At 48.2% G+C, this 25,205-nt stretch overlaps 1 protein-coding gene and 1 pseudogene across 1 annotated transcript in view; both read left to right on the top strand.

Moving 5' to 3' along the window:
• The first annotated feature begins 3,860 nt into the window (after window positions 1-3,860).
• ssh (Protein phosphatase Slingshot) overlaps window positions 3,861-25,205 on the top strand; it is a 420,346-nt gene continuing 399,001 nt past the window's right edge. Inside the window, exon 1 of the mRNA XM_065424416.2 lies at window positions 3,861-4,104. Within this exon, the coding sequence (XP_065280488.1) occupies window positions 4,027-4,104 (78 nt within the window). The 5' untranslated portion in view covers window positions 3,861-4,026. The remainder of the gene's footprint in view (window positions 4,105-25,205) is intronic.
• On the top strand, window positions 10,160-11,323 carry LOC135896090 (uncharacterized; annotated as a pseudogene).

Here is a 25,205-nt window from a genome sequence, read left to right as displayed (position 1 = left end):
TTATTGTGTTGTGAATTTGTGGTAAGCACAGCTCTGGGTGATGACAATGATGTTTCAGCACTGTAATGGTGAAATGAAGCCTCATCCCAAATGATGAGTCCAGTGCAAGTGTATAAGAAATTGCATGCAAACGGACTTTATATATATATATATATTTAAAAATGGTCAAGTTTTACCGTGCAATTTCTACGGAGACATCTGCAATTATTAAGCACTGCAGAAGTTGTACTGGCAGCTGTTAACACTTGATATACTTTTGGGGAATCCAGCTTTTGGAGGCACTTTGCAGCCAAGATTTGGTTATTTTGGGCCCTATAAATAGCAGAATTTTCAGATTGAGTATTAATATTCGGTGAATGCTGGATGTGAATATCGAATTGAACATAGTTTCTTTCTTCTGCGTTTGATTGTAGAAGAAAAAAAAACTTAAAGGGACAGGCAACCGCTCAGAACATAAATCGAAATAACCCAGCTGATGGAAGAATTGCTTAGTGTGTTGTCTAAAACGAGCCCTGTCTTTCTCATTAAGCAGCAGTTATATTTTTAATTCTTCACTGAAAGTTGCAACCTATCACGTGACTTACTAGTATGTGTAGTTCCTGGTCTGTTTATTAGTATTGAAATGCAGTACTCCTTTTCTATTATAAGTTTTTCTAACTTACGATGTGCATACAAGCCTTCATTTGTAGTGAGTACAAAAGTGGCACTGCCTTTGCCCTCATTTTTGATTAGTTGTCTTGGCTGATCTATGGATAGAATAATGGTGGCAGAGGCCTGCCAGCCGTGATATTGCATGTACTTGGGGAAAACTCAGTACAAATATAAGAAAGGTCTGTACAGCAACGCAAACTTATTGTACCAGCTTGTTATCTTCAAAAGTGATTGAAAAGGTCAAGGTTTAGGTGGTCAACCACAGTTGCACTCACTCCTTGGAAAGCAGAACGATGCGCGGCTTTCCAAAATGTTTCTAAAACCAAGTTATTTTATCTCGGATGTGACTTCATTAAGACAAGGTTTGACAGGACTTGGAATTAAAGAGAATTCATTCAGTAGACCAGTTTCTGAAAGAAGAATAAGTTAAAGCTCCCCATGGTTCCTTATTGAATCAGCACGACCACCCAAGTGGCCAGTATAGGTTCTATGATAGACATGCTTTAATAATCGTGGTTTAGCCTGCGCATCTGGCCATAATGAGATGCTTTCTTAAAATTGAACATGTAACTATTGAATCAAATGCTCTGATTTGAAACAAAAGCCTTTGGTTCACATTTGAAATTTAAATTATTTGTGCACTCTTAGCTTAACCTTTGCCGCCACCCGCAGGCTTGTTGAAGTATGCATTAAAAGGTGCTCGGAGGCTTGCAAAATGATATTTGAAGTAACAGGTTTCCACTTTGCTGCTATTGACCCGGTTAATATTCAAGAATGTTGTGTGTTCTGTGGACAGTGTTTTGGTTTGTCTGCAAGGAAATATGGAAGCAACATATTGGTTATAAGAGTTTGTTGGGCACTGAATACAAACTCCAGTTTTCATTAATTGGCTAGACATATTTTGACAAGAGACCCATAGTAATGGCATGAACTCTGAACATCTGTAAACCATAATTTTTTGCACCTCAGGTCAAATTTTGGATGAGAATCTCCAGAGAGGCATATTTCTTTGTAATAAAGGAGCTGTGGCCAAAAACGTGCAGGCTACTGGTGTCATGTGTTGAAGTCCACCCCTTTTATAAATTTTATTTTACGAACTCGCAATACATGCCTTTAAATCAGCCTAATGATTTTGCCTAAGCTAATCATTCTAGCCTGCAGCTCTTCATAAAAATGAAATTGTTAGTGTTGCACAAAGAATAAACATGAACCAGAAATTAAGAAATTTTGGAAGATTTCCTGATTTTAATAAGTGCTACTGAGCCCTTCAAGATGGAGGCCTCAGTATTTAGCCATTGCCACAGGAGCTGAGCTCTTGTGACACATTCTTTTGCAAACTGTTGTTGGTCCCCATGCTCTGGTCATGATCATCTGGACTTGCCACAGTATTCCTGGCAATGAGATCACCGACCACGTGACTCGAGATTTGATCCACTGAGCCGACGCCGAGGAATCCGAGTCCAAGGGCATGCAACCTCTAGTCTCATACCAAGACATCACACAATTTTACAACAAGCTAACCCGCGGAACATACTGTCCCCCACACGTCTCTACCTAGACAGCAAGAGAGATTCCTCCGAGCTCTACAATTCAATACATTCCCTTGCCCAACCAAAAATCACCTCATAGCTGCTACACAATTCTCTCTGCGATGCCGCTTGCAGAGAACCCGGTTCCCCTTTGTATATAGTAAAGGTTGCAGACAGACACCATTAAAGCCTCTAGACCTCTATCACACGGACAAGCTTTGGGAGAAAGCTTTGGCCAGCTCCGACCTTGAGGATCGCAACGGCGGATCACGAGGCCCCAGGACGCAACCCGAGCTTAAGGCATTCTGGAATGAGGACACCTCACCAAAGCTACATTCACATAAGAAAAATGTTTATTTGGTCTTTCTCTCTGCAGAGACACTTACTGTGCCCGGGTAAAGTTGTGTGCAAGGAAGCAGAAACATAGGGAGGTTAGCTTCAAGAGCTTGGTGGAGAGAGCATGAATGAAATGTAGTAGGTTATCAGTATTTTAGATGAGGGAGCTGATCAAGCCAGTTGTTCTGCCATGTGATTGAACTGATTCCTACTGTCTCTACACCCACACTACCTTGATACCGATGTGATAGGACTTGTGCAGTCTACATTTTACTGGCGCAGTTGCAGTGTTCTTGTAGTAATTGCTCGAGGTGTTTCACTGCACTGAGTAGGGCAGTGTAAATTTACAGTAACTACGTTGGGTAAGGTTCCAACGGACATGATGGAAAGCCGCAGTCGTGCATCGCGTGAGCACCTGAGAAGTACCGACATATCACAGATTTACACCCTTTGCAATCACTTATTCCCTCAGGCCACATCCCTTTTTAATTTTTTTTTTCCTCAGTACTGAAAGGGTTAGGCTGCATCGCCGCGCATTCCTGGATTTCGTATCACGTCACGCTGCGAGGATTGTGTGAAAGTTCTTGCTTATAAACGCGGTACTTGCCAGCTGTAAACGCTTCATCGTGAGCCCCTGCATCTAACTGCTACGCCAACAAAAGTTCGAGGACCGTGTATAATTTTACTCCTATTAGCGTTGATTGAGAAACAGTGAAGAGCTGTAGGGATGCTTGGTAGCCGGATGTAAAACGTATGTGCTCTCAACTTGCGTAGTCGCATGTAAACTGTGCATTACCGTTCCAGCACACGATTTATTTTGGTACACAAAATAATACGGGTGTCACACGGCGCGCTTTTCATGGCGATCAAACGCGATCGGGATAAAATTTCTGGGTCGCTATTGGTTCTCTTGCGCAAGCTGTGGGGGGGGGGGGGGGGGGAGCCAATCGCAGTAAAGGATTTCGATTCAGATCGGGCTCGATCGCGATCGCAAGTGGCCGCATGGCACCGGTATTAGACCGCGCGCCGAGACAGTTTTGAGAAGCGCGCGGAGCATAGCGGCAAAAACAGAATCATAGACGCCGCGCAATAAAACGTCAGAATCTGACGTGTCGCGCGGGAAGGACGCGAGAGCAGCTTGCTCATAATTTACTGCGTAATCTGTTGCGACTTTGCTGACCGACAGCGCCGACGTCAAAGAAAAGTCGATGAAGGCCACATGAAGTTTCCGGAAGTGACGGCGAACATGTTGACTCCTTCTCTCTTTTCTCCCTCTCTAGCACTTCCTCCAGCGCCAGCGCATGCGCAATGGCTGCGGTGCTCTCGTAAGAAAAGAAAAAACCTCTCAAAGAAAGGTGCTTGGGAAGATGGCGGACCTGTAGTATCCGAGTTGTGCGCTGACACCCCAAACATTTCGCCGAGCATGGTTTTCCACTGCTCGAGAAAGCGTCACCGGCTTTGAAAAGATCGTGCGAGTGCCTTCGGATAAAGTGTGCGAAGTTTCGCCGCCATGTCTCTCGTGACAGTGCTACGTTCTCCGTGTCGCACCACGGATAACTCTCCGACGGACGAGGAGCCTCATCCAGCTGTAAGTCAGGCAAACGTCCTTCGCTTTGTTTCTCGTCGTTTAAGGTGTCCGTTACACTATGTATGGCTAACGGCCGGCTCTTCGTAGTTACGTCGAGCGCGCTCTGTTTGATTTCGCGGTTTCAACTGCAACTCCAACTGCCGTTTGACAGGCGACGAGTGATTGTTTTGCTGCGACCGCTGGCGGTGCTTTATTTTGTTTTGCTTTCGGTTCTGCGTAATCGCTGCGTGCTTTTCTTCGCACTTAAAGGAAAGCATTATCGCTCTATAAGGGCAGCAGCTTTTTCACAGTAGGATTTCTTCAGCGCGCATGGTTCAGGATGCGCAGTTCTGCGGCAGCTCGCCCGAACCGGAGGTGCAACCGCGAGCGCCTGAAGCGTACTATAAATGTTCGCGTGCAGCCGACACCGGGGGTTATAATTAGCCCAGAGTCCTCCACGCAGAGCCCAAACGCTGTGAGTTCTGTTTTGGGAGCATCTCTGTCGTAGCGAGCTTCGTTGGACGAGCGCTGTTCGCCGTTTCGCCTCGTCTGCCATACATTCGTCCTAAAGCGTTCGCGGTGGTTGCCCAACGACACATGGCCCCAGCGTAGCTGGTCGTGACCGTCGGCCTTACGACGCTGTGAAACGAGCCATCGTGCACACCGCAGAACTCTTCTGTCGTCTCTTGAAGCGCGATTTCAGCTTGCTGCTCCGTGTTTTGTTAGCCGCAACGACTGTTGACTGGAGTCTCAGCACGTATAAACACCGCGCCGCTTGCCGCAGGCCTTGAGTGCAGCATTTCTCTTCTTTTCTTTTTTTTTTGTGGTTCATATAGGCTCAGCTGTGCATGCGAAGCTCCGTTACCTTTATTGAGTACATTACCAACAAAACAACCTCGTCCTCGAACTTTGCCGTCGCGTAGCGATATGCGTCTCTGTTTACGTCATTAATTCGTCACTTTTCTTTCTTTTCTCACGCTCGTATCTGTCCCTAAGGGCACAATTACGAGAAAATGAATCCGCATTACTATTAGCGCCGTTCCACGGCGCTATTGCTTAGCGTGTCCTAAGCTGGGTACTACAACCTGATTAATCCCAAATGACAAGTTCGATTGCTACCGTTTGTGACGGTACAGGTCACGTTGTGATGATAACGATCAGATACAAATTAGCGCGAAGCGCGCCGAGAATGTGATCCAAGTCGAGTCTTGTATTACTGGCATTTGGTGTAACAGCGAGCGCAAGTACGAAGCTAACATTGTGCGGCCTTAATAAAAATCGGATACCGAAGTGAAAACGCATGCAAGCAAACACAGCTGATAGGCAAGGCAAGCAATCGACAACGGCGCTGGCGCGAGTCCGTGGGTGGACGTGCGGTAGTCGGACGCGCGCAGCTGCTTCTGTTCACGAGCAGCGGCCCACCGAATAGAAAGGGATACGCAGCCGACTCGCTCCAGTTTCTTCGCTGCTACGAACCCCTTCATCCGCGCACTCGCGCCCACGGTACAAATGAACACCTACGGGCATACGACGCTGTTAAGACTGCGATGTGTCTGTTTTGCTTTCGCTTTAAACGAGGCCGCTGGTTCCTCTCACGCTTGGTGGGTCGCCCGGCTTAAGAGTCGGAGGTGTCCCATTCAGCCCGGCCGTTATCAATCTGCATTTTGCAGGGACTTTATCAATTCCCGACGACGCGTCGCGGGGCTTATCTATGGCGGGCTGCCATGTCCGTACAATCTGACAATGTGTCAGCGTAGGTCGGCACAGCAGTGAACGTGTTAAAGACGGACTTGACCGGGATCACTATCAGCAGCAGTGATAAAATGAAGCGAAAGAAGGAAAAACAAATAAACGAGTAGATTAGAATGTGAATATATTTTTATAGTGCCAACGCATTCGCGCCAGGCGTAATCGCTGCTTGCGAGCTCCCGCTTCACAGTAGCAATAAAACACCTTAACTGTTTTAGACATTTTATCTTCCAGACTAGTCCGTAAGGAAAAGAGTCTGTTGTTTTTGTTTCGCTGAGTGGATCATATCCAAATTCTCTAAGGTGCTAAACGAAACTTTCATTTCTACTGTTACAAATGCTAAAAAAATTCCTCGCTCCGGGACCATGTATCGTTCCAGCAGAAGTTCCTGCCGCGACAGTGGCTGCGGCATTCTGCGGCCCAGCATGAGGTGTCTGCTGGTTTAAGCGAGGCGATCACTTTCCTCGTTTCCAGCAATACCCATGTGCGAAGGTATCCACTGGGCGATGAGGGACACTCCACGAGAAGTAATTTTGTCGGCGGACTCTACACTGCGTAGAATTGGGCTATTGGCATCCTTTCTCAACAGCCTGCAAAGGGCAGCACGGGAGTCTGTAAGGATGACGACCTTCGATGTGCTTATTTCCTCCTGTACATACTTCAGAGCAACATCAATCGCTGCCAGCTCCGCAGTTGTTGATGAGGATGGATGAGGTATTCGAGACACCCTTCTTATGTCAGTCGAAAGGCAGAAGAAATCTGCTGCAGCGCCTTGAGCGTCGCTGTTTACCGATGCGTCCGTAAATACTTGGGCTCCATATTTTTCAGAAAGTGAAGTTGGGCCAACTGGAATAGAGTTCTGAAATTAATGCAATTAGTCTAAAGTAGTTGAATTTCATTTTTCTCTGGTGTGTAGTAAATTACTCTGAAGCCCTCCGCCCAGCTGCAGTGTCTCTCTTAGCTGCTGCGTTGCTTCGCGAAGTTAACCCTAACCATTGACTCGTTGTCAAACCCTGGCGCTTGGCCAGAGCTCAACGGAGCTCCGTTGCCGAGTGCAGCGCATTCACGTTCGACGCTTGGCGGCGCATGCGCCTCATCGCACGAAGCCCGTGCACCTGTTTCGGCGCACACCAGAGTCGTCGTTGAGCGCGTGGCTTTCCGTAGGTCAAAAAGAGAGAACAGCGCACTGGCGATACGGCTGTATCAGGGTGCAGCGGGAAAACCCAGGTTTTACTCGTGATACGGTGAAACACGGCTAAACGTAAATGTCTGTCCCGATTGTGCACCCGTGCTTTCTGCGACCAGAAAACTTACGATTTAGTAAAGCGCGACCTGTCATTCTCTTTAAATATGAGGCGTACACATAGATAATTTGATATAACACACGTGCACGCACTGATATTTGAATACAAATATAAACAAGCATCTGCCTTGCTCATCGGTCGCGAACGCATCCTTTGGCCCTTCGTGTCCTAATACTTGCCAGGCGTTGCCGCACTCTGCGGTCAAGTGCCGTTTCACCTTGGAGCGCAAATTCGCAGCTGTGAGACGAATGACGTACTTTCTATCGCTAGGGGGCAGTGATTTACACACGCTGCCATTACATCATTGTCAGCTTATCTTCCCTTCGACGGACGTAATTACTTATTCTTGTTTGCACGCCGCGTAGGCCCCTAGGGGCGGCGGCGGTATCGATGAACGTCCTACATTATAACCGGCATGAAGTAACTTGGTTACCTAGAGCTTGTTGATTCATCGATGTCTCCGCTCGTGTGCTGACGTCATTATTATTATTGTTATTATTATTTTGACTAAATAAGGTTCCGGGGTGACTCCAGTTGTAACAAAGCTCCCGATTTAGTATATATATATATATATATATATATATATATATATATATATATATATATATATATATATATATATATATATATATATGGGCATGTTCAGATAAGAACGGTAATCGAGGTCCCATGACCATTTTTTGTTTTCAATGAAATTTTTATATCTGATGGGCAAATGTGTCCACACCAAGGAATCAACCTTAGTTTTGCAAGAAACTTCGTAGTTTTCTCGGAAAAAAATCGTATGTCACAAGAGGTGGAGAACGTCGTTTTTGCCACTTCGCAAAGTTGCAAGTTTGGAGCATCACTGCATCCAGAGTAAATTTTTTACGCACATAAGTATTTTTCTGTTATCTCTTTGTAACATGTGCTATACGAACAAATAAAAAAAAACATTTTTTCGCTGACTTAATCTTCTAAATGAAAAATCCCAAACTTCGCTTCCGGAGCTATTCGGTGGAAACAAGGCACTTTTCAGGGCAGCCTCAGGGCAAGATGCGTAAAGATATCTACACTTAATCTTTTTCTCAATATTTTCCAGCTACTTTTACTCACTTTAGACAAGTTTTGTAGTTCTACACTTGACAGATATTTTTCAATATGGCCTCAAATTCGGCCGAAGTTCAAAAACGTCAAAAAAGTGACAATTTTGACTTGGATTAAAAAAAAACATCCTCATCGAATTTCATTAAAATTTGCCTGAATAATCCTCAATACTCGATAATATTAGGGTACCAAAAAAGTGTTGCATTATATTGTTTTAAAGTATGAAAATGAATACATAACTGAGTTCATGATTTCAATCCCTACGATTGCTCAGTATTTTCTCTTAGGATGCGCTATCGTGAGAAGCTGGATTTAGTATTGTCTTTTTGTGGGTAACTTTTAAACGCTACAGTTGCTGAGTTCATAAGTGTGATTCTTAAGTTTTTTTTTTTCTCTTACAATCAAAGGTCTAAAGCTCCTATTCGCTTTCGTACTCTTCTAACAGTGGGACTTAACTTACTGTAAGCATATTTTAGAACGTTATCTTGGAGTGACGTGTGCTTAGTGGTCGTTTATGCAAACATTTAATGCACCCGTCGCTACTCTCAAGATGCCTTTAACGAGCTGCCGCCGCTCCATGGATGAACCGCGCTTGGCAGCCGCTCCTATAGCTATATAACGCCCGGCGCGACCCTGAATTTCATAGCACCATGTGTGCCGCCACCGCACCGAGGCTCTAGCCGCTGCTATCATCTTTCCATCGCAACGCACGGAAAGCCTGGCGGTTATACCTCAGCCTTGGACCTTCGACCGAGACAGGCCCGATGAGCGGACGTTGTTCGGATCTCGAGTTTCGCGTGTCGTTTTGCAGGCCTGGTAGAGGGTGGGGTCGTTTTCTGTACTCACGTGGTTTCTCTGCGCTCGAGGGCTCCCACGACAAGCATACTTGGTATCTCAGTCTCACCTCGTACGCCAGACCGAACCAGCGTCAGTGTCGACGGCGGGCAGCCTGTGTTAAAAATCCATCCATCCATCCTTTTTTTGGAAAAGCAGCCCTCGGCCCTGCATCCGTCACCTGCTCTTCTGTCCCACGATAATCTTCGGAAGCGGTGAGCTTTCGCATTCATGATGAGATTTCCGCGGCGAACGTTTTGTGCCGACTACTCAGAAAGGCACAAACAGAGAATTGAAAAAGGACGTAATTTTCGCAGTGTAAAGACACTCAATGTCGCTGCTCTCAAAAAAGTCCTACTTCCAGAAGAAGCTCTCCGAGTACGAGAAAGTGACTTCATCTGTCAGAATTGTTACCGTCGGTTTAAGGAAGACATAGATAATATGCAGGCAGAGTCGACCGAAACATTCGAAGAATTCCGCCCTGGAGAAGAAATCGTAGAAAATTTAAACTCCAGTGTCAGCCTTACCTCCGGAATCTCGCCCCTAAAGCCACCGAGCACTCTAAAAAAACGCCTCAGACTTTCCTATGCAAAGCGAAAGCAGGAAGAGGTGGCCAGATCTATGGTGACGAAAATACTATCAGGGATACAGGCAGCATATAATATCCCAGAGACTTTGCGTGCGCCGCAAGAAAAGTGTGCGCAATGCAGCAGGTGGGAAGACAACCTACATGCTGCCTACAATAGGTGTACGTCCTTTCAAGAGCGTTGCCAGCTGCTGACACTACTACCACGTAACCTAACTGTGAAATATGTGCAGGAAGTTATTCCAGAGGCAACGAGGTACGTTATTCAAAAATCGAAGAAGATGGTGGATGAAGAATGCGTATGGTCAACACAGGAGCGATATACAAGATGTAAGCTACAACACGAAGACATTACCACCGTTTTAGTATATTACACCATGGATGAACTTGATTGCTCTAGACAGACACCGAACAAAAAGGATGTCGTGAGAATCGAAAAGGAGGGAGAGAAGGAATGGGTACCTAAACGGTTCATGACGCGGTCCTTGCGAGAAGCATTCCGCCTCTACAAGCAAGCTCACCCTGCCTCCCAGGTTGGCTTCACAAAATTCATATCCTTGCGTCCTAAGTGGGTGAAATGCTCGCCACAGTGGCAAGTGTGTGTTTGCGTGTGCTGTGCAAACTTTCAGTTGTGCCTCGTGGGACTGCAGAACGCCTCCGGAAGGTCGCTTTCTCCCGATGATATGCAGAGTCTCTGCGTATGCCAGGAACCTACTGCGTCATGTTTCCTCAGGAATTGTGAGCACTGTCCACAAGATGGCATTTTCACTTTGGAAAATTTTGATATGAGCAGCGAGGACGAGGTGTTGATTGCTTCATGGGAATACGGCGAGCTAGTTAAAAAAACTATGACCGCTTCATCATTTATGAGAGAATTTCTAAGAATGACCATGAAATGGATTCCCCACAACTATATCAGATCTGTGCAAGCAAAAGCAATACATGATGAAAAACAGAGCTGCGAGAGAGGTGCAATTGTTTTGCATTTTGATTTCGCCGAAAACTGGACAGTTGTGCTTCCAGACGCAGTACAAGCGTACCATTGGCAGAAAAAGCAGGTCACCGTGTTTACCTGCGTTGTCACGTCAAGAAAATCAACTCGGAACTACGCCGTTATTTCCGACGATATGTCTCATGATTCAGCTCATGCATGTTTGGCTCTGTCAAAAATCAAAGCACACCTGGAAGACAACGCGCCAATCTACACCAAGATAACACATGTGAGTGACGGGGCTCCCGCTCACTTCAAGAATAAATATAAGTTTCATGATGCTACAACGCAGTGAATGTCAAGAGACTAAATGGATGTTTTCGGCCACTGGACACGGCAAAAATGCTTGCGACGGCGTTGGTGGGCTTGTGAAACATCGAGCATCACACCACAACTTGCGGAAGCCTGCAAGTGAGGCCATACAAACAGCCAGCGGCTTCGTGGACGCAGTTCAAGGAACGCTAAAGAACATCACCATTCTGGAGCTCCCACAGAGGGAGCTTGCAGACTTTCGCGAAATGAAGAAGGAAGAATGGAAAACGGCAAAGAAAGTGCCTGGAGTTCAGACACTCCACATGTGGAAGTACGTTAAATCAAATGAAGGCAGTGCATCCTACGTGGCATCCACCGCTGCTTCGGAATGGAAGAGACTGTGATCTGGTTTGTACTTCGGCCTGGACAATGTAATGTGTGCATACCGAAGTCAACTGCTGCCGTTTATTGTTACGATTTTCTGAATTGCAATCTGCACATAAACGGCATGCCATTTGTAAATTGTGTCCCGATTAAAACTCCTGCTGATTAAAAACCTTGCAGATAAATTGTCCCCTTCCGAAGACGACGTTTTGTCTCCTGACTGTGCCCTGTCGAACCGTTGAACACAGAGGTAAACAGATGCAGGTGCGGAAACGTCGGCTTCAGAAACACATTAATATTCATTTTAATATATAAAAACTTTTCTAAGCACCGATAAATGAGCTAATATTTTTAAAGAATCGATTACATACCAATGTACCTTACGATGACAAATTAGGCAATACAAAAAACGTTTGACCGCCGCCAGCCAGTTCTTGACACATCAGGTGGAATAGCGAATTTATTCCCATTTTGACGCATCAAGAACGCCGCTAACAAGCGAGTAGAAGCTCTACAAACATTGAGGATGGTTCGGATATTGTGGTAAATAATATGTAACCAAGTTCAGTAAGTGCTAAAACAAATTTCTGAGAGTTACTATTTCTAAGAGGCAGTAATAAGCAACTCTAGATAACAAAAACATGAACTAAGTTTTGTATTCATTTTCATACTTTAAAACAATATAATGCAACACTTTTTTGGTACCCTAATATTATCGAGTATTGAGGATTATTCAGGCAAATTTTAATGAAATTCGATGATGTTTTTTTTAAAATCCAAGTCAAAATTGTCACTTTTTTGACGTTTTTGAACTTCGGCCGAATTTGAGGCCATATTGAAAAACATCTGTCAAGTGTAGAACTACAAAACTTGCCTAAAGTGAGTAAAAGTAGCTGGAAAATATTGAGAAAAAGATTAAGTGTAGATATCTTCACGCATCTTGCCCTGAGGCTGCCCTGAAAAGTGCCTTGTTTGCACCGAATAGCTCCGGAAGCGAAGTTTGGGATTTTTTATTTAGAAGATTAACACAGCGAAAAAATGTGTTTTTATTTGTTCGTATAGTAAATGTTACAAAGAGGTAACAGAAAAATACTTATGAGCAGAAAAAATTTATTGTGGATGCAGTGATGCTCCAAACTTGCAACTTTGCGAAGTGGCAAAAACGACGTTCTCCACCTCTTGTGACATACGATTTTTTTCCGAGAAAACTACGACGTTTCTTGCAAAACTAAGGTTGATTCCTTTGTGTGGACACATTTGCCCATCAGATATAAAAATTTCATTGAAAACAAAAAATGGTCATGGGACCTCGATTACCGTTCTTATCTGAACATGCCCATTATATATATATATATATATATATATATATATATATATTATTTTCCAATCGTCCTTTTGGGATTCTTTTGTTTCAAAACTTCCGCAGGAGCCTACAAATATTTTTGTTTATATTCCTTCTCCTTATTTTGTAGCCGTAAACTGCAACCACTTGTAACAAATCGATGAAGTAACAGTGGGTACAACGCATATGGAAACAGCGTGTATAACTTCAGTAAAATCTGCACGCTGCAAACGAGGTACAGGAATATTGGCCTCGCAAGAACGGACAGAGAATAAGCGTTTAAAGATGTGAGCTAGTGAGAAAGAGTGCTTCTATCTTCACCGAAGGTGGGTGGCCTCCTCCGCCTAAGGTAACCATTGGCCTTTGCTGTTTCACTGGCCGGGTCCTCCAAGTCCGGGACCGCGAGCATGGCCTCCTACAGTTCTGGAAGGTCTTCGTCTGTGTTTCTGTCGTTAATTAAAAAAAAAAAAGAAGAAGGAAAAGGAAACGAATGAAACCACATTCTCAAGTGGCTACAAATTTTGATACTGACGTACTTAGCTCTTGTGATGTTCGTTGGCCGGGGCAACTGGCGACCGGTCATTGTTGCCCACTATGTTATTAATATTTGAAAAGAAAACAAAGAAAATGTACCTGAGCTGTATTATTAGATTGCCCCTCTACATTACAATAAAAACGGGGGCTTGGTAGGAGAGTAGAATGGAAGTGGGTAGAAGATGGCTGGCCTCTGGCGTACCCGAACAATGATCTATTGTAATATGACAACTTGTTACACCTTTGACAGAGGAGGCCCTCAACGTGCTCCAGTGCGACTGTAGTATTCCAAAATTAGTTAATCTCGCCTCCCGACTGCTTTCAGCCGAGCTTGCTTGATTGCGCGTGCGTGCGGCCGTTAATTTTTAGCCGTAATTTGATCCGCAGCCATCGATCTTCGGCCAGGGCGAGCGAGAGCTCGAGGAGGACACGCGGTCTGTTGCGCGTCGAGGAGGCTGTCGCGGGTCGCCCGTGACGCATCCCTGGCACGTTCACGGACGAGCAGTCTGCACAGAGCGTCCGTAAGACAGAAAGCGTTGGTTTGTTGCACCTTTTTGTTCAAATGGTGCAGTATCTACTCTGGGAGAAGAAGGAACGAACTTTATTCGGTAAAATAAGAGGAAAACGCAATCGGGCTCCGTTCTTCCTGTTTGCGTTAGCAGGAATGGGGAGGAGGGAGCCCTTAGAGTCTACGACCCCTGCGGCCCGAGCAGTGTTCCGGAATCGGCTTGAATCGGGCGGTATGAAGGTGTTCAAGAAAATTGAAGTGGTAAGGAAAGTAATAAGCGTAAAGACGCTTTCGATAATAATAATAATAATAATAATAATAATAATAATAATAATAATAATAATAATAATAATAATAATAATAATAATGTTGTCGTTCTGAGGCGTTTGGGGCGCGGCGAAGTCCATTTACAGTTTACTCAGAGTCATAGCTTGATTGAACCGCTGAGGTGCTGCTCCCTCGGAACACGTCGTCTATTCCGAGTTTCTCTCGGAACAAGCCAGCTCGATGGCTTTGCGCCGTCCTGGTACCACACGCGTTCGCAAAATGGGGCTTGGGTTTCTCGATATATTTTTTGATCAGGCGCGTAAACGCGCAGACACGTGCGCCCACCTGGCTGACTGTGTGGCCTCACGCGAGCACACCCTTGCGCGGCAGACTCGCAGTCGTGTGAGCCCTCCGCTCCCCCCTTTTTCCCTCCCCCTTTTCATTTCCGCCAATATGGGCGCCGTCTGTTTCTCGTTCCGTTCCACACGGCGCGCGTGCCTTCCGTAGGCGAAGTGCGCCGAGAAAGCATCAAACAGTCGGGCACGTAACGCTTCGTAGTTTGTCTGGCGAATGGCGCGACAGCGCTCTCGGCTCAGTCAAAAGCGAAGCGGTGGTCGTGACTGAAGGTGTGATATTCTGTTGCCATATGCAGTATAGGAGGTATTGGTTTCGGTTCCCCGGGCACCGGAGGCTTTGTGTATGCCAGGTGGGTTCAGAAAAAGAATAAAAATAAAGAAACCGAACTTTTGAAACAGCGCGCCAACCGGCAGCGAGGGAGCGCGCTGATGCTACTGAGCGCACGTAGCGGTAGGTTTAGACAGCCAGCTGCCAATTGCCGCGTTTAGCTCTGAGCGTTAGTTGGCCATCTATACAGCCGCTGAGGTGACCACGTGCAGAAGCTGTTCGTCGAATGTGTGCCAAAGTGACAACGAAAGAGCTTGAAGAACAACGTGCGTGTGCGTGAAATTTTGCTACGAGCGTTGCAAAACCTTCGCAGAGGCATTTCGATTGCTTAGCCGAGCATGCGGGGAGGACTGCACGAGTCGCACGCAATACTACGAGTGGTTTAAAGGGACTGACAACCGAATTTTAAGGGCCTAGGTTTTTATGGCGCAACGCAAACCTCACCCTCGGTAGTGTTTACACCTGCAGCGGTTACTTCCAAAAGCTCGTGGATATTTTTAAGCACAACTTTTCGATCTGAACAGGCTAGAAAAAAAAGTAAGAGTCTCTCTTCCAACAACGCTGAGAATTGAGAGCGATACCGATAGCCCGCCTCGTAAATTGTGAAAGCCGCCCATCGTTCTGCTTTCAAAGGAGTGAGTGCAACTGTGGTTAACCGCCTACATTTTGACCTTTTCAACCACACTTGAAAATAAAAAGCTGGTACGAGAGGTACGTTTGCGTTGTTATACGTACCAACGTTTACTTGTATCGCGTTTTCCCCCAAGTACGCGCCTACGTCATGGCTGACTGGCCCCCTTCGTCGTTGTTCTCTCGATAGACGAGCCAAGCCAACTCATAGAAAAAGAAGGCGAAGGCAGCGCCACTTTTCTGCTCACTGCAAACGAAGGCCTATCTGCGCATTGCAAGTTATAGTCGTAACCGCAAAAAATTTACTACGTTGAAATACTAATAAGACCAGGAACCGCGTCGACTAGTAGAAGGTCGCATGATAGACTTCTTATGCATCTTCATGTTTTTGACGCGTGGGTCGCCAAAGGTAATTTGTCGTACTTTTAGGGGGAAATTAAAAATACAAATCCAGCTTTTTTGAGAAATACATAGCTCGTTTTAACCAATACGATAAGCAATCTTCCCATCAGCGGGATTGTCTCGATTCATGTTCTCTGCTGTTGCCTGTCCCTTTAAGCGTTTTGAACACGACAGGATGTCGGTCGGTGACGATCCCAAGCCTGGACGACTTTCCACGTCAACAGGTGATGACCATGTCGAGAGAGTTCGTGCTGTGATTCGTGCAAATCGTCGTTTAACTGTTCACGAAGTTGCTGACGAAGCGGGCATCGGCGAAGGATCGTGCCCTCAAGTTTTAAGCAACAAATTTTAGATGCGTCGTGTCAGTGCTACAAAATTTGTGCCGCGTTTGTTGACTGACGATCAGAAACAGACCCGTGTTAAAATTACCCAGTAGCTGCTTGCCACTGGCAATAACGTTGAAAACCTCCCTGAGGACATTGTAACACGTGTGTTTATGACTATGATATTGAAACGAAAGTGCAGTCGTCTCAGTGGTGGGCAACGGGTCTCCTCCTTCAAAAAAAGTGCGCAGTCGGTCAAAGATCAAGGTGATGTTGCTTGTATATTTTGACTGCAAATGTATTATCCATAAAGAATTTGTACCGCGTGGTCCTATGGTAAACAAGGGAATGCTAGCGCGTTTGAGAAATGCCATGCGCAGTAAGAGGCCTGAATTGTGGGAACACCAGACTTTGATGTTGCATCACGACATTGCGCCGGCTCACGCGTCGCCCCTTATCCGCAGCTGCAGAGCAAAACATCGCGACCCCGTTGTGCCCCATCCACCGCAATCCCCGGACCTGGCCCCAGCAGACATTTTCCCGTTGCCCAAACTTAAAACAACGCCGAAAGGGCGTCGTTTCCAAACCATAGAAGAGATTCAGGAGAATGCTACAAGAGACGTGCGCGCCATCCCAGAAAGTGCGTTCCCGGAGGCTTTCCAATAATGGAAGAAACTCCAGCAGAACTTTTTGTTGGGCTAGTTGGTGCATATTACTGAAGTACTATAGCGCCAAACAGACGACACAAGAAGAAGAGACACAGACGAGCGCTTACTAACAACTGATAACACCTGATAAGAACTGATAACAATGATAGCAACAGTTGTTAGTAAGCGCTCGTCCGTGTCTCTTCTTCTTGTGTCGTCTGTTTGGCGCTATAGTACTTCAGTAATGGAAGAAACGATGGGAACAGCGTTTTGTCGGTATAGAGGGAACTAATTTCAGGGGGCACAGCGGTTTAAAGTGTTGTGCAATAAGCAATGAAGGCGTTATAGCAAAAGCTGGGTTTCTTTTTGAACACACCTCGTACTGTGCATTCGGAGTGCAAAAATTGCTCGTGGGCATTTGGTGCAAGAGCACATATTGTGGCGAGCGCGACGTGACCGCGGTACGGAAACACGTGCAGTGTGTGTGTAGTGACTATTGAAGGAGAGGAAGAGAGAAGTGCAGGGCCGTAACTGTCTCTCAGAGGAGGACACCTCCAGTTGGTTACCCTCCTGCGGTAGTAGTATTCGAGGAGCGCGCCTCGAAGAAACACCGCAGCTTGTCGGAACTCGCCGGCAGTCGCCGTTCGGTGGATTCGTGCGCTGCGATTACTTATGGGCGAGTTGCAATGTATTGCACAACACTACGACGGGGGACATTCAAAACTGGACTCCTTCGAACGCCTGCGAGTTACTTAGCGTTAAACCAATAACGCTCGCAAACACCTATATGCATAGACTTGCACCAAAGAACACCTTGCTGTAGGAAACCCGAGTGATCGCAGCCGAGGACAGCCTCACGAACGCATTGGAAGTGTTATGAGAGTTTACTACTGCGAGGGAACGCGGCGGTAAGTGCGTAGGGCGCCGCACGTAGTCGCCGCTTTACGGTTTGTCGGAAGCATTCTTTGGAGCACCGTGTTATCGCTCTGCACGGCGTATTGTGCTCTTCGCCATGTTGAGTGAGAGGCCGCACAGGTGTCTGTGCACGCGTTTTCCATTACGAGCTTTTCTCCTCCTGCTCTTCTTTTGGCCACTCCGGCTTCGACGACACTGCACGTTATTAATGGGACAGCGGTGTCTATAGAGCGACCTGCAAAGGAGCGCAAACAAAGGCAAAGTGAAAATCGGAAAAAAAGTATGCATACGGCATGCGGAGTCAGTTGTCTGAGCGGAGCATTGACCTCCCCGATACTCCCGACGCTGATAATTTTGGCGCCGTGCGGCGACAGCTAGCTAGACCCCCGTGACACACGTGCTCACATTCGTTTACTCATTCTCTTGTTTGGAATTGAGCGAATGACCCGTATACTCGAGTACCTGGCGCAAGAAATTTTGATGCGCACTGTGACCGTAGGCGCCGTGCCGTGCGGCGTAATTTGCTCTCTTCCGATCGCCGTGTCGGTACGCTTGCAGGCGGCCGTCGAAGTTTTCACTTCGACCGACCCGTGGAAATTTTCGCCTCGGGAAGGAAGTGAGACGTGAGGGCAGCGTTTACACTCTGAAGTGGCGGGTGCGATTTCGCTAAAGGCTTTCCGTCTTTTCGGTTCATTCAGACGTTATGCAGGGGAGTAAGTCTGCGCCAACAACAAGACTGTCTTTTCGTAGATACTAGCCGCCGCATTTTTTTTTCTCTGTCATCTTCCTCCTCCTCCTCCTCCTCCTCCTCCTCCTCCTCCTCCTCCTCCTCCATGTCATTCTATCTATGATCCGCGCGGGATCCACTTAGTGATGAAGCCCCGCTGAATGGCAGGCTCGAAATTCAGCGCCGTGTGAGAGTGCTCTGAATCGAGTCGTTGCGTACAGCCCGTTGAAACGGAACCGGCAGGTGAGCGGGAAATGGGATTAGTGCCACTTTGTTACCGAAACTCATTTTCAAGTCGAGAATGTGGGGTTAGGTATTGACCTCTCGCGTAATGAATTTCCGCGCTCCCGCCGCGTAATGCATTGGACGTCGAAGCCAATATTGACTTCAGCTTGTACCGCGCAGACTCTCTTGGAGGGCGCTGTAGGAGGTGGCGGGCGGCTCGTCTTACGTGTCGTAGCACGCCGTGTTCGGTGGCGGGGTTGCACGTGCCCGCTTGTTCTGGGAAGGAATGGTAAATCGATAGCTGCTTCTTCGGCCTGAGGCCTTTGGGACCTCGTATTCGGTGCGGGCACGCGCGCAGCCGTGTGACCAAGTAGAGTTCTCGTCGTTGCCGATATCGAAGTGGCTTTTTTTTTTAATTTTTTTTTTCGCAGCAGAGCCTGCGCGTTTGTGTCATTGACGTATTGATTGACAGCGTTGGCACTAGACGCAGCGCGGTCAATCTCGTTAAAGATTCAAACTCGGTGCTTCAACTTCGCCCTATAAGTACATCGGAAACTCATTAGCCGAAGAACAAAAAGAAATAAAGAAAAAAAGAAACAGAGAGCTCCAGAGCCTCCTCTACAGGAGCTGCAAAGAAGGAGGAGAGGCGATTGCGGTCGATAGGAACACGTTGCTGAGGTCCGTGCAGCTATGCCTGTTTGCGCTAACGCACGCGCAGCGGTGCGCAGTCTGTGCTTTCTTTTTTTTTTTTTATGCCACAGCGTTATAGGCGGACTTTACCCACTGTGGCGGTATGTCACAGAAAAAGTGAGGTGTGCTGAGCGTTCGCGAGCGCGTCACAGTGTCCACGAAATAGCAAGAGATACGAAGTTTATATGGAAACGTCACTTTGATAACTTGGTCTGCGAGGTCGCCCGTGGTGCGTGCGTGTGCAGTTGTCGATTCGCCACAATAATCACAATATAGAGTAGTTAGCGATGAGAAGTTCGGGCCTAGTTTATGTATATATATTTATTAATTCTTTTTTTCTTAGTATTGTGCGCTTTCTAAATATAGCTGCGATCTCTCTCTCTCTCTCCTATTAAGGAGGCCTGCGGAAAGCGCTTCTGCAGGCGGTCTTCTCAATCTTCACTCTAAGTGACTGGAAATGATTTCCGTGCAACTCCACAAAAACGCCGTTGGTATTTCCAATTTCCTTTCTTTTCTTTGTCGCTCACATATTCTTGAATTTAATTTATAGATTCCAACGAGCGTTTAAAAGCGTTAGAACTGGCGAGTCACTGCAGCCAGGCGTGCAAGGACGTCGTGCATTGTTTGGCGAGTTACAGCTGTGGCGGGATCGCTTGTTCGAACACTTGACTCTGCCATACTCCCAAGACTGGAGTTCGATTTCTGTGGTCGCCGGAACGCCTTTTCTGGTGTGCCTTTTCAATATAGCTCACGCGACCATCTGCGTTACACTCGTGACGCCTCGCGAAAAGCCCCTTACGTTTAGTGTGTGGTCGTGGCTGTTTAGGGCAGTTCCCACGTGGAGAATGAAACAAAGCCGGCCGCCGTTGCTCAGCAGGTGACAACACCGAGCGATGCCTGCGTAACCGACGTCGAGGGCGATGTTCCCGTACATATCCCGCCGCGGATGGGCTTCAGTGGCCGTGTCGTTCGTTGTGCTGCCGAGCACGAGTTTGCGGGTGAGGTTCTCGGCCGCGAGATTCTGACTCGCTATCGCTTTCAAAGAGACAGAGACAGCGAGAAACTCGCCTGTGCACTTTATTAAAGCTGCGCAATTGGCGATGGAGCACATAATGACAGGTTTAATGTTTAGAGACACCGAGGTTAGCGAACAAATGCTAACAGGCAGGCAATGTGACGAACATGTCTCGTCAGGTCACGTCGAACATGTCACGGCATGTCATGTAGGTTACGTTAATCATTGCCTCGCTGTCGTGCGCTTGTTAGTGCGCACGCAGTCGTGTCTTATCTCCAACGCGCCGCTAATTGCACGGCTCCTCCGCGTGGGACAACGCCGGTGCCTGTCGCAACATGCAGCACCAGATCGCGTTGGGAGATGCACGAGGCGCCTGCGGCTATAGTCCGAAGGTTCTTGTTACTCGAGTCGTTAGCGTTGCATGTTGCCACGAGACTGCCCTTGTAGCTTGTCTGGGACGGTAAACCAGCTGTACCCACTCCAAGGTTACCTAATTGCATTATCGCGTGCCGCAGTGCGCGTATGAGTAAGTTCTACATTAGAGTGGTTTGCGTGCCTTACAGCGAAACGCTTGTATGCGGATGGAATTGCGTGCGTGGAGCCACCGAAACGGGCTGCGATGATTTCATGCATGGCGGCCGCCAGGCTATAGTGTATGTATGTGACGCAAAGCTCAGGCGCGTGGCAAAGCCGACGAATTAGAAGATGCTTTTCGACCGGAGCTTCGTTTGGCTGTGCACGAACGTTCCAGCGGTTGGCCGTTATATGCTACAGCTGACAAACGTGAACTGGCACCGTGTACGTGAAGAGATCACTGACATACCGTGACCACTTTTATGCGCCATAGAGTTCATTATTTTCTATAGAGTTTGAGCACGTGAAGTCGAAGTAGGACTATTACGCGCGTATGAACGCGGGTGAATTTTTTCTTCTTTTTTTATCGGTGGCGGCTCGAGTCCAATGACTTCGAGCTGCCACCGGAGGCCACCACAACAGAAACTATCGGACCATTCATTCTTTTTAATAAAGTTTATTTTCTTCTTAATTGTAATTTTGCTTTTATAGGTAATCTGTTTCTCCGAAAAGTGAAACTTGAGTGCCCTCAAATATACATGTGCGTGTGTGTTTTGTCTTCGATCAGGCGCAAGGTGATATTGAGCTCTCGCTTCCGCATGGTGCGTAGGCTCACAAAGAATTGTGCGCACGAATCGACTGCGCGCTCACTTCACGTCCGCATGCAAATACAACGTTCTGGCTAGACAACGAATTACTTGGAACGCTCGGCAAGGTGCTACACAATGCAAACATGGACGATAAGAGCACAAGAACGCATTTAAAGCCGGTTATCGGCGCAGCGTATATGTGAAGCCAAGGGCGTCAGTAGCGATCTTTAGCATACTGCCATTATACTTATACATGCCGTCCCCGCCACTGCAACTTTGCACGCGCAGCCTCAAAGCCACACCACGCATGCAACTGGTTCGGTTTGGCTAGCATTCGCACAGCTGGCAGGCGGCTGAGAAGGACGATGACAACGGTATGCTAAAAACTCTCTAGATGGAGGGTCTGCGGGCGAATGGCGCCGTAACTTCAGCGAAAATGCGGTCCGTCTGCACGAGCGGTTAGCGGTGAATGCAGTTACGCTCACGGTTCTTACTTCGGTCATAATGACGGCACTGTTGCCGTGGCGAGGAGACGCCAAAAATAGTACTTGAGAGCTGTCTGTTGCGTGGTTGCTGTTTTACAGGCACGAGACCCGTAACCGTTTTCGGTTATGCTTCGCGCGCGCGGAAGAAGCGCTGCTTCTTTTTCTCGCGCTGCTCCGATGGTCGTGCTCCTTTCAAGCTCTCCAAAACTGGCCGTTCGTAACAGCGTACAGACAGCGCTCCAACGGGAAAGTGGTGTTCCTCCTGCCGAGTTTAAACATTTCTGCCGAGTAATATGGGGTCCCAACTCAGTCAGCGTTCACTGCCGGGGTAATTGCATCCGCTGTCGTCCTGCAACGTACGCGCCCTAACGAATCGGTGGCGTGTGCGCGCGGTTCGCCTCGCGAGAAAAAAAACTGGGCCGACAGTGATTGATTCACGGAAGGGGTTCGGTCGTGCGACACCCGCCGCCTTTCCGGCAGCCCCTCCCCCGCACACGTTCACGGCGACAGGAACGTGCTGCACGTCCGTCCGGGCGCCGCGTGACGCCTTTTTTCTTGCGCTTGCCTCGGCTCCGTGCGCTGCCTGTCGTTGTGCCGGGAGACATTTCGACGAGCCCGCTGTGCATCGCTTCCTTGGCTCTGGTCGCGGCGATATCGGCGCGCCACTGACGCGAGCGTCACGCGTGGCGGGTGCGTTGTTCCTTGCGTAGTACTGCACTGGCGCATGTCGCGAGGGCCGTTCACTCTCGTTATACGCCGGTATCGTTAGCTGCACGCGCGAGGAGTGAGTCGGTGTAGCTGTAGTACGTTGCCGAGAGGCGCTCTCTTCTCCTGCCTGCCTGCTCGCGGAGCCAACGATTTCGCTGCACGAAGTGGGCGCCGAATTTTTTTAAAAAGAGCGCCAGCCGTGCACTTTTCGTCTTGCGCCGTGCAGTGTGCTTCGCGCTGTGCAGGGCGCGAGCCGCGCTCCCCTGTGAGCGCCGGCTGCGCGGTCGAAGCGAGCTCTTCCGGCGTCGCGTTTCCGTAAACTGTGCTCGCGTGTCTCGCGTAGGAATGGCAGCGATTCGGAGGTCGGCTGGCGGCACCCCGTTGCCGTATTGTGCGATGCAACAGCGCGGACGCCTGCAGCCGACTCTTGTTGCTTTTGACGTCAGCGCGGTTGGTGCGGCTACGCGCGGGAGGAAGCCGCCCGAGAGGGACCCGCGGAGGCGCAGCGCTCCGTATCGTGTCACTTCTTGATCGCCGATTGCGTAGCCGTCCTTCGAGGTGCGCTGTCCGTGCTTCTCCTGTCCGTGTGCGTACGGCAGAGGCTGCGCCGCAGCACGCGCGTCCTCCCCTTCTTGCCTTAACGCACCTGCCGTGCGGCTATTCTCAGACGCTACAGCTCGGGGCTCATTGCGAGACTCGCCGTGTTCGCTCTCCTTATCACCGCAGTGACGCAACGTCGTGAATGGAGCGCCCTTCACGCGTGTCGCCGTAGCAGTCCCGAGGGAGAAGGGAGCCGCTGCGCGACTCTGTCTGTCTGTCTGTGCACCGGCGTTGCCATACTGTATGCACTACGCACAACGTTGACGAGCGAGCGAGCGGGGCCGTTGGACGCCGACCTCGGGGTGTACGGTGGGAAGGCAGGCCGGCGTGACCCGAAGGCGCGCATACGTTTTCACGGCTGGCCGGCCGGCGCCTGTCGCGCCTCGCCGACGGGCACGGGGAGCGCGGCGCACGTTGGCGGCACTGCGGTGCTCCGCGTCGAAACAAAGCGGCCCGTGCAGACGAGAACACTCGGCAATTGGCTGTTCTGTATAGAGTGATTCAGGTAAATGCATCTATTTCAACCGCAATGATGCCTTCACCCTAGGACAGCACTAGAGAGAGAAAGTTATGTATATTTTATTGATGTGAAATACAGAGACGTCGACCATATGTGGTGTGCTCTAGTCTGCCACTCGTAGTAAGTTGTAACTTTTAAGTAGCAGTAAGTAAGCAGCAGGTCGCTTCATTTGTATATACATGAATCAGAAGTACGGAAGGCCGTGCTGGCTGCGAGCTGTCTATGGTGCCGTGATTGTCTCTGCGACTACGACACTGGTGCTGACGCCTCAACTGCGGCCAGTAAAAGACAACGGGAGAAAAGGGCGAGTAGGCTTCAGTGCAAGAATGGGGAGGTTGAGTTTACAGAAACTATGATAAAAAAACTTTTTGCTAGAGATAGAGAGAGAGAGAGAGATCTTGAAATGCAGATAATTCTGCCGGCGTGTATGTAGGTGCCTACATACTACTTACCATCGTGGAAGAGATCGCGGACAGTAAGCTCCTAAAAGGATAGTGAAAGAAGGACATGTACAATTCGCGACTATGCGAGTGTTCGCCATGTAGCGCGTAATATTTCTCTATGCAGTGTTAAGAATGGCGAGCTGCAAGGCAAAATTGCCACCCAATTACGACAAGGGGGCAAGACGCGCATTCCGCACTCTCCGTCGCTACAGCTAGGAGGCGTTCGAAGAAGCGGGCATTGTGCTCAAAAACCGCTTCCATTTACCAGCCCCATCACCATTGTGACGGAACGAGCTCGTTGGACGAACAATGGTGCCAGAATTCTCCAGTGCGGACCTGATCTGCTACGCGTGAACAAGCTGCCGTGGGAAAGCCGTATTTTGGTGCTTCTCTTGCTCGTCCAGACGCAAGACAACGAGCTACCCACGATGGGCGCCGATACTTCCCGGAACGGCACTCCTCCAACGCCGGCGTCGGGCATCAGAACGCGGTTGCCTTTGTGTACGTAAACTGATCTGCGGAGCAGCGGCGAGTTGGTGATGAGTAAACGAACAGTCGCCGCCTTATATGGCCGGAGGACCGAGTGTATAAAAACTGTTGTTGTGCGAATGCTGGATACACTTCTCTTGAGCAGTCATGTTAGACTGATACTCTTCTCTCATGCAGTCATGTTGGACTGATACTCTTTTTCTCAAGCAGTCATGTTAGACTGATTTAATTTCTGTAAATAAACCCATTTTCCTCGTTCTCGATGAGAAGCAGTTCACTTCATTAACGACCTCAGCGTAAATAAGTTGGACGACGGCATGGGCCAGCTACCTTCGAATTCATGCCGTACTCCAATCTTGGCAAAGGACCACGAGCGATGGGATTGAGCCCCCAATCCTGACAGCAGTGCTTTCGCAATAGAACTACCCGATACGCCAACTGCTTGCTTGCAGCTGGCCTGCACGGGGCTTTGCGCAGGTCACTTAACGAACAGAAACCTCCTCCGATAGCAATTACCCGAGGCTACACGCCCACATCTGCTGCCAACTATGCTCAGCGAGCAATGTAATAGCAGTATTCCGTCTACTGTGGTGTGGAAGACTCCTCTTTTTTTTTTTTT

Source organism: Dermacentor albipictus, chromosome 2 (genome assembly GCF_038994185.2).
Source record: "Dermacentor albipictus isolate Rhodes 1998 colony chromosome 2, USDA_Dalb.pri_finalv2, whole genome shotgun sequence".
Taxonomy (NCBI): Eukaryota; Metazoa; Arthropoda; class Arachnida; order Ixodida; family Ixodidae; genus Dermacentor; species Dermacentor albipictus.
Note: the sequence above shows the minus strand (reverse complement) of the source record. Positions and strands in the feature narration are given on the sequence as shown.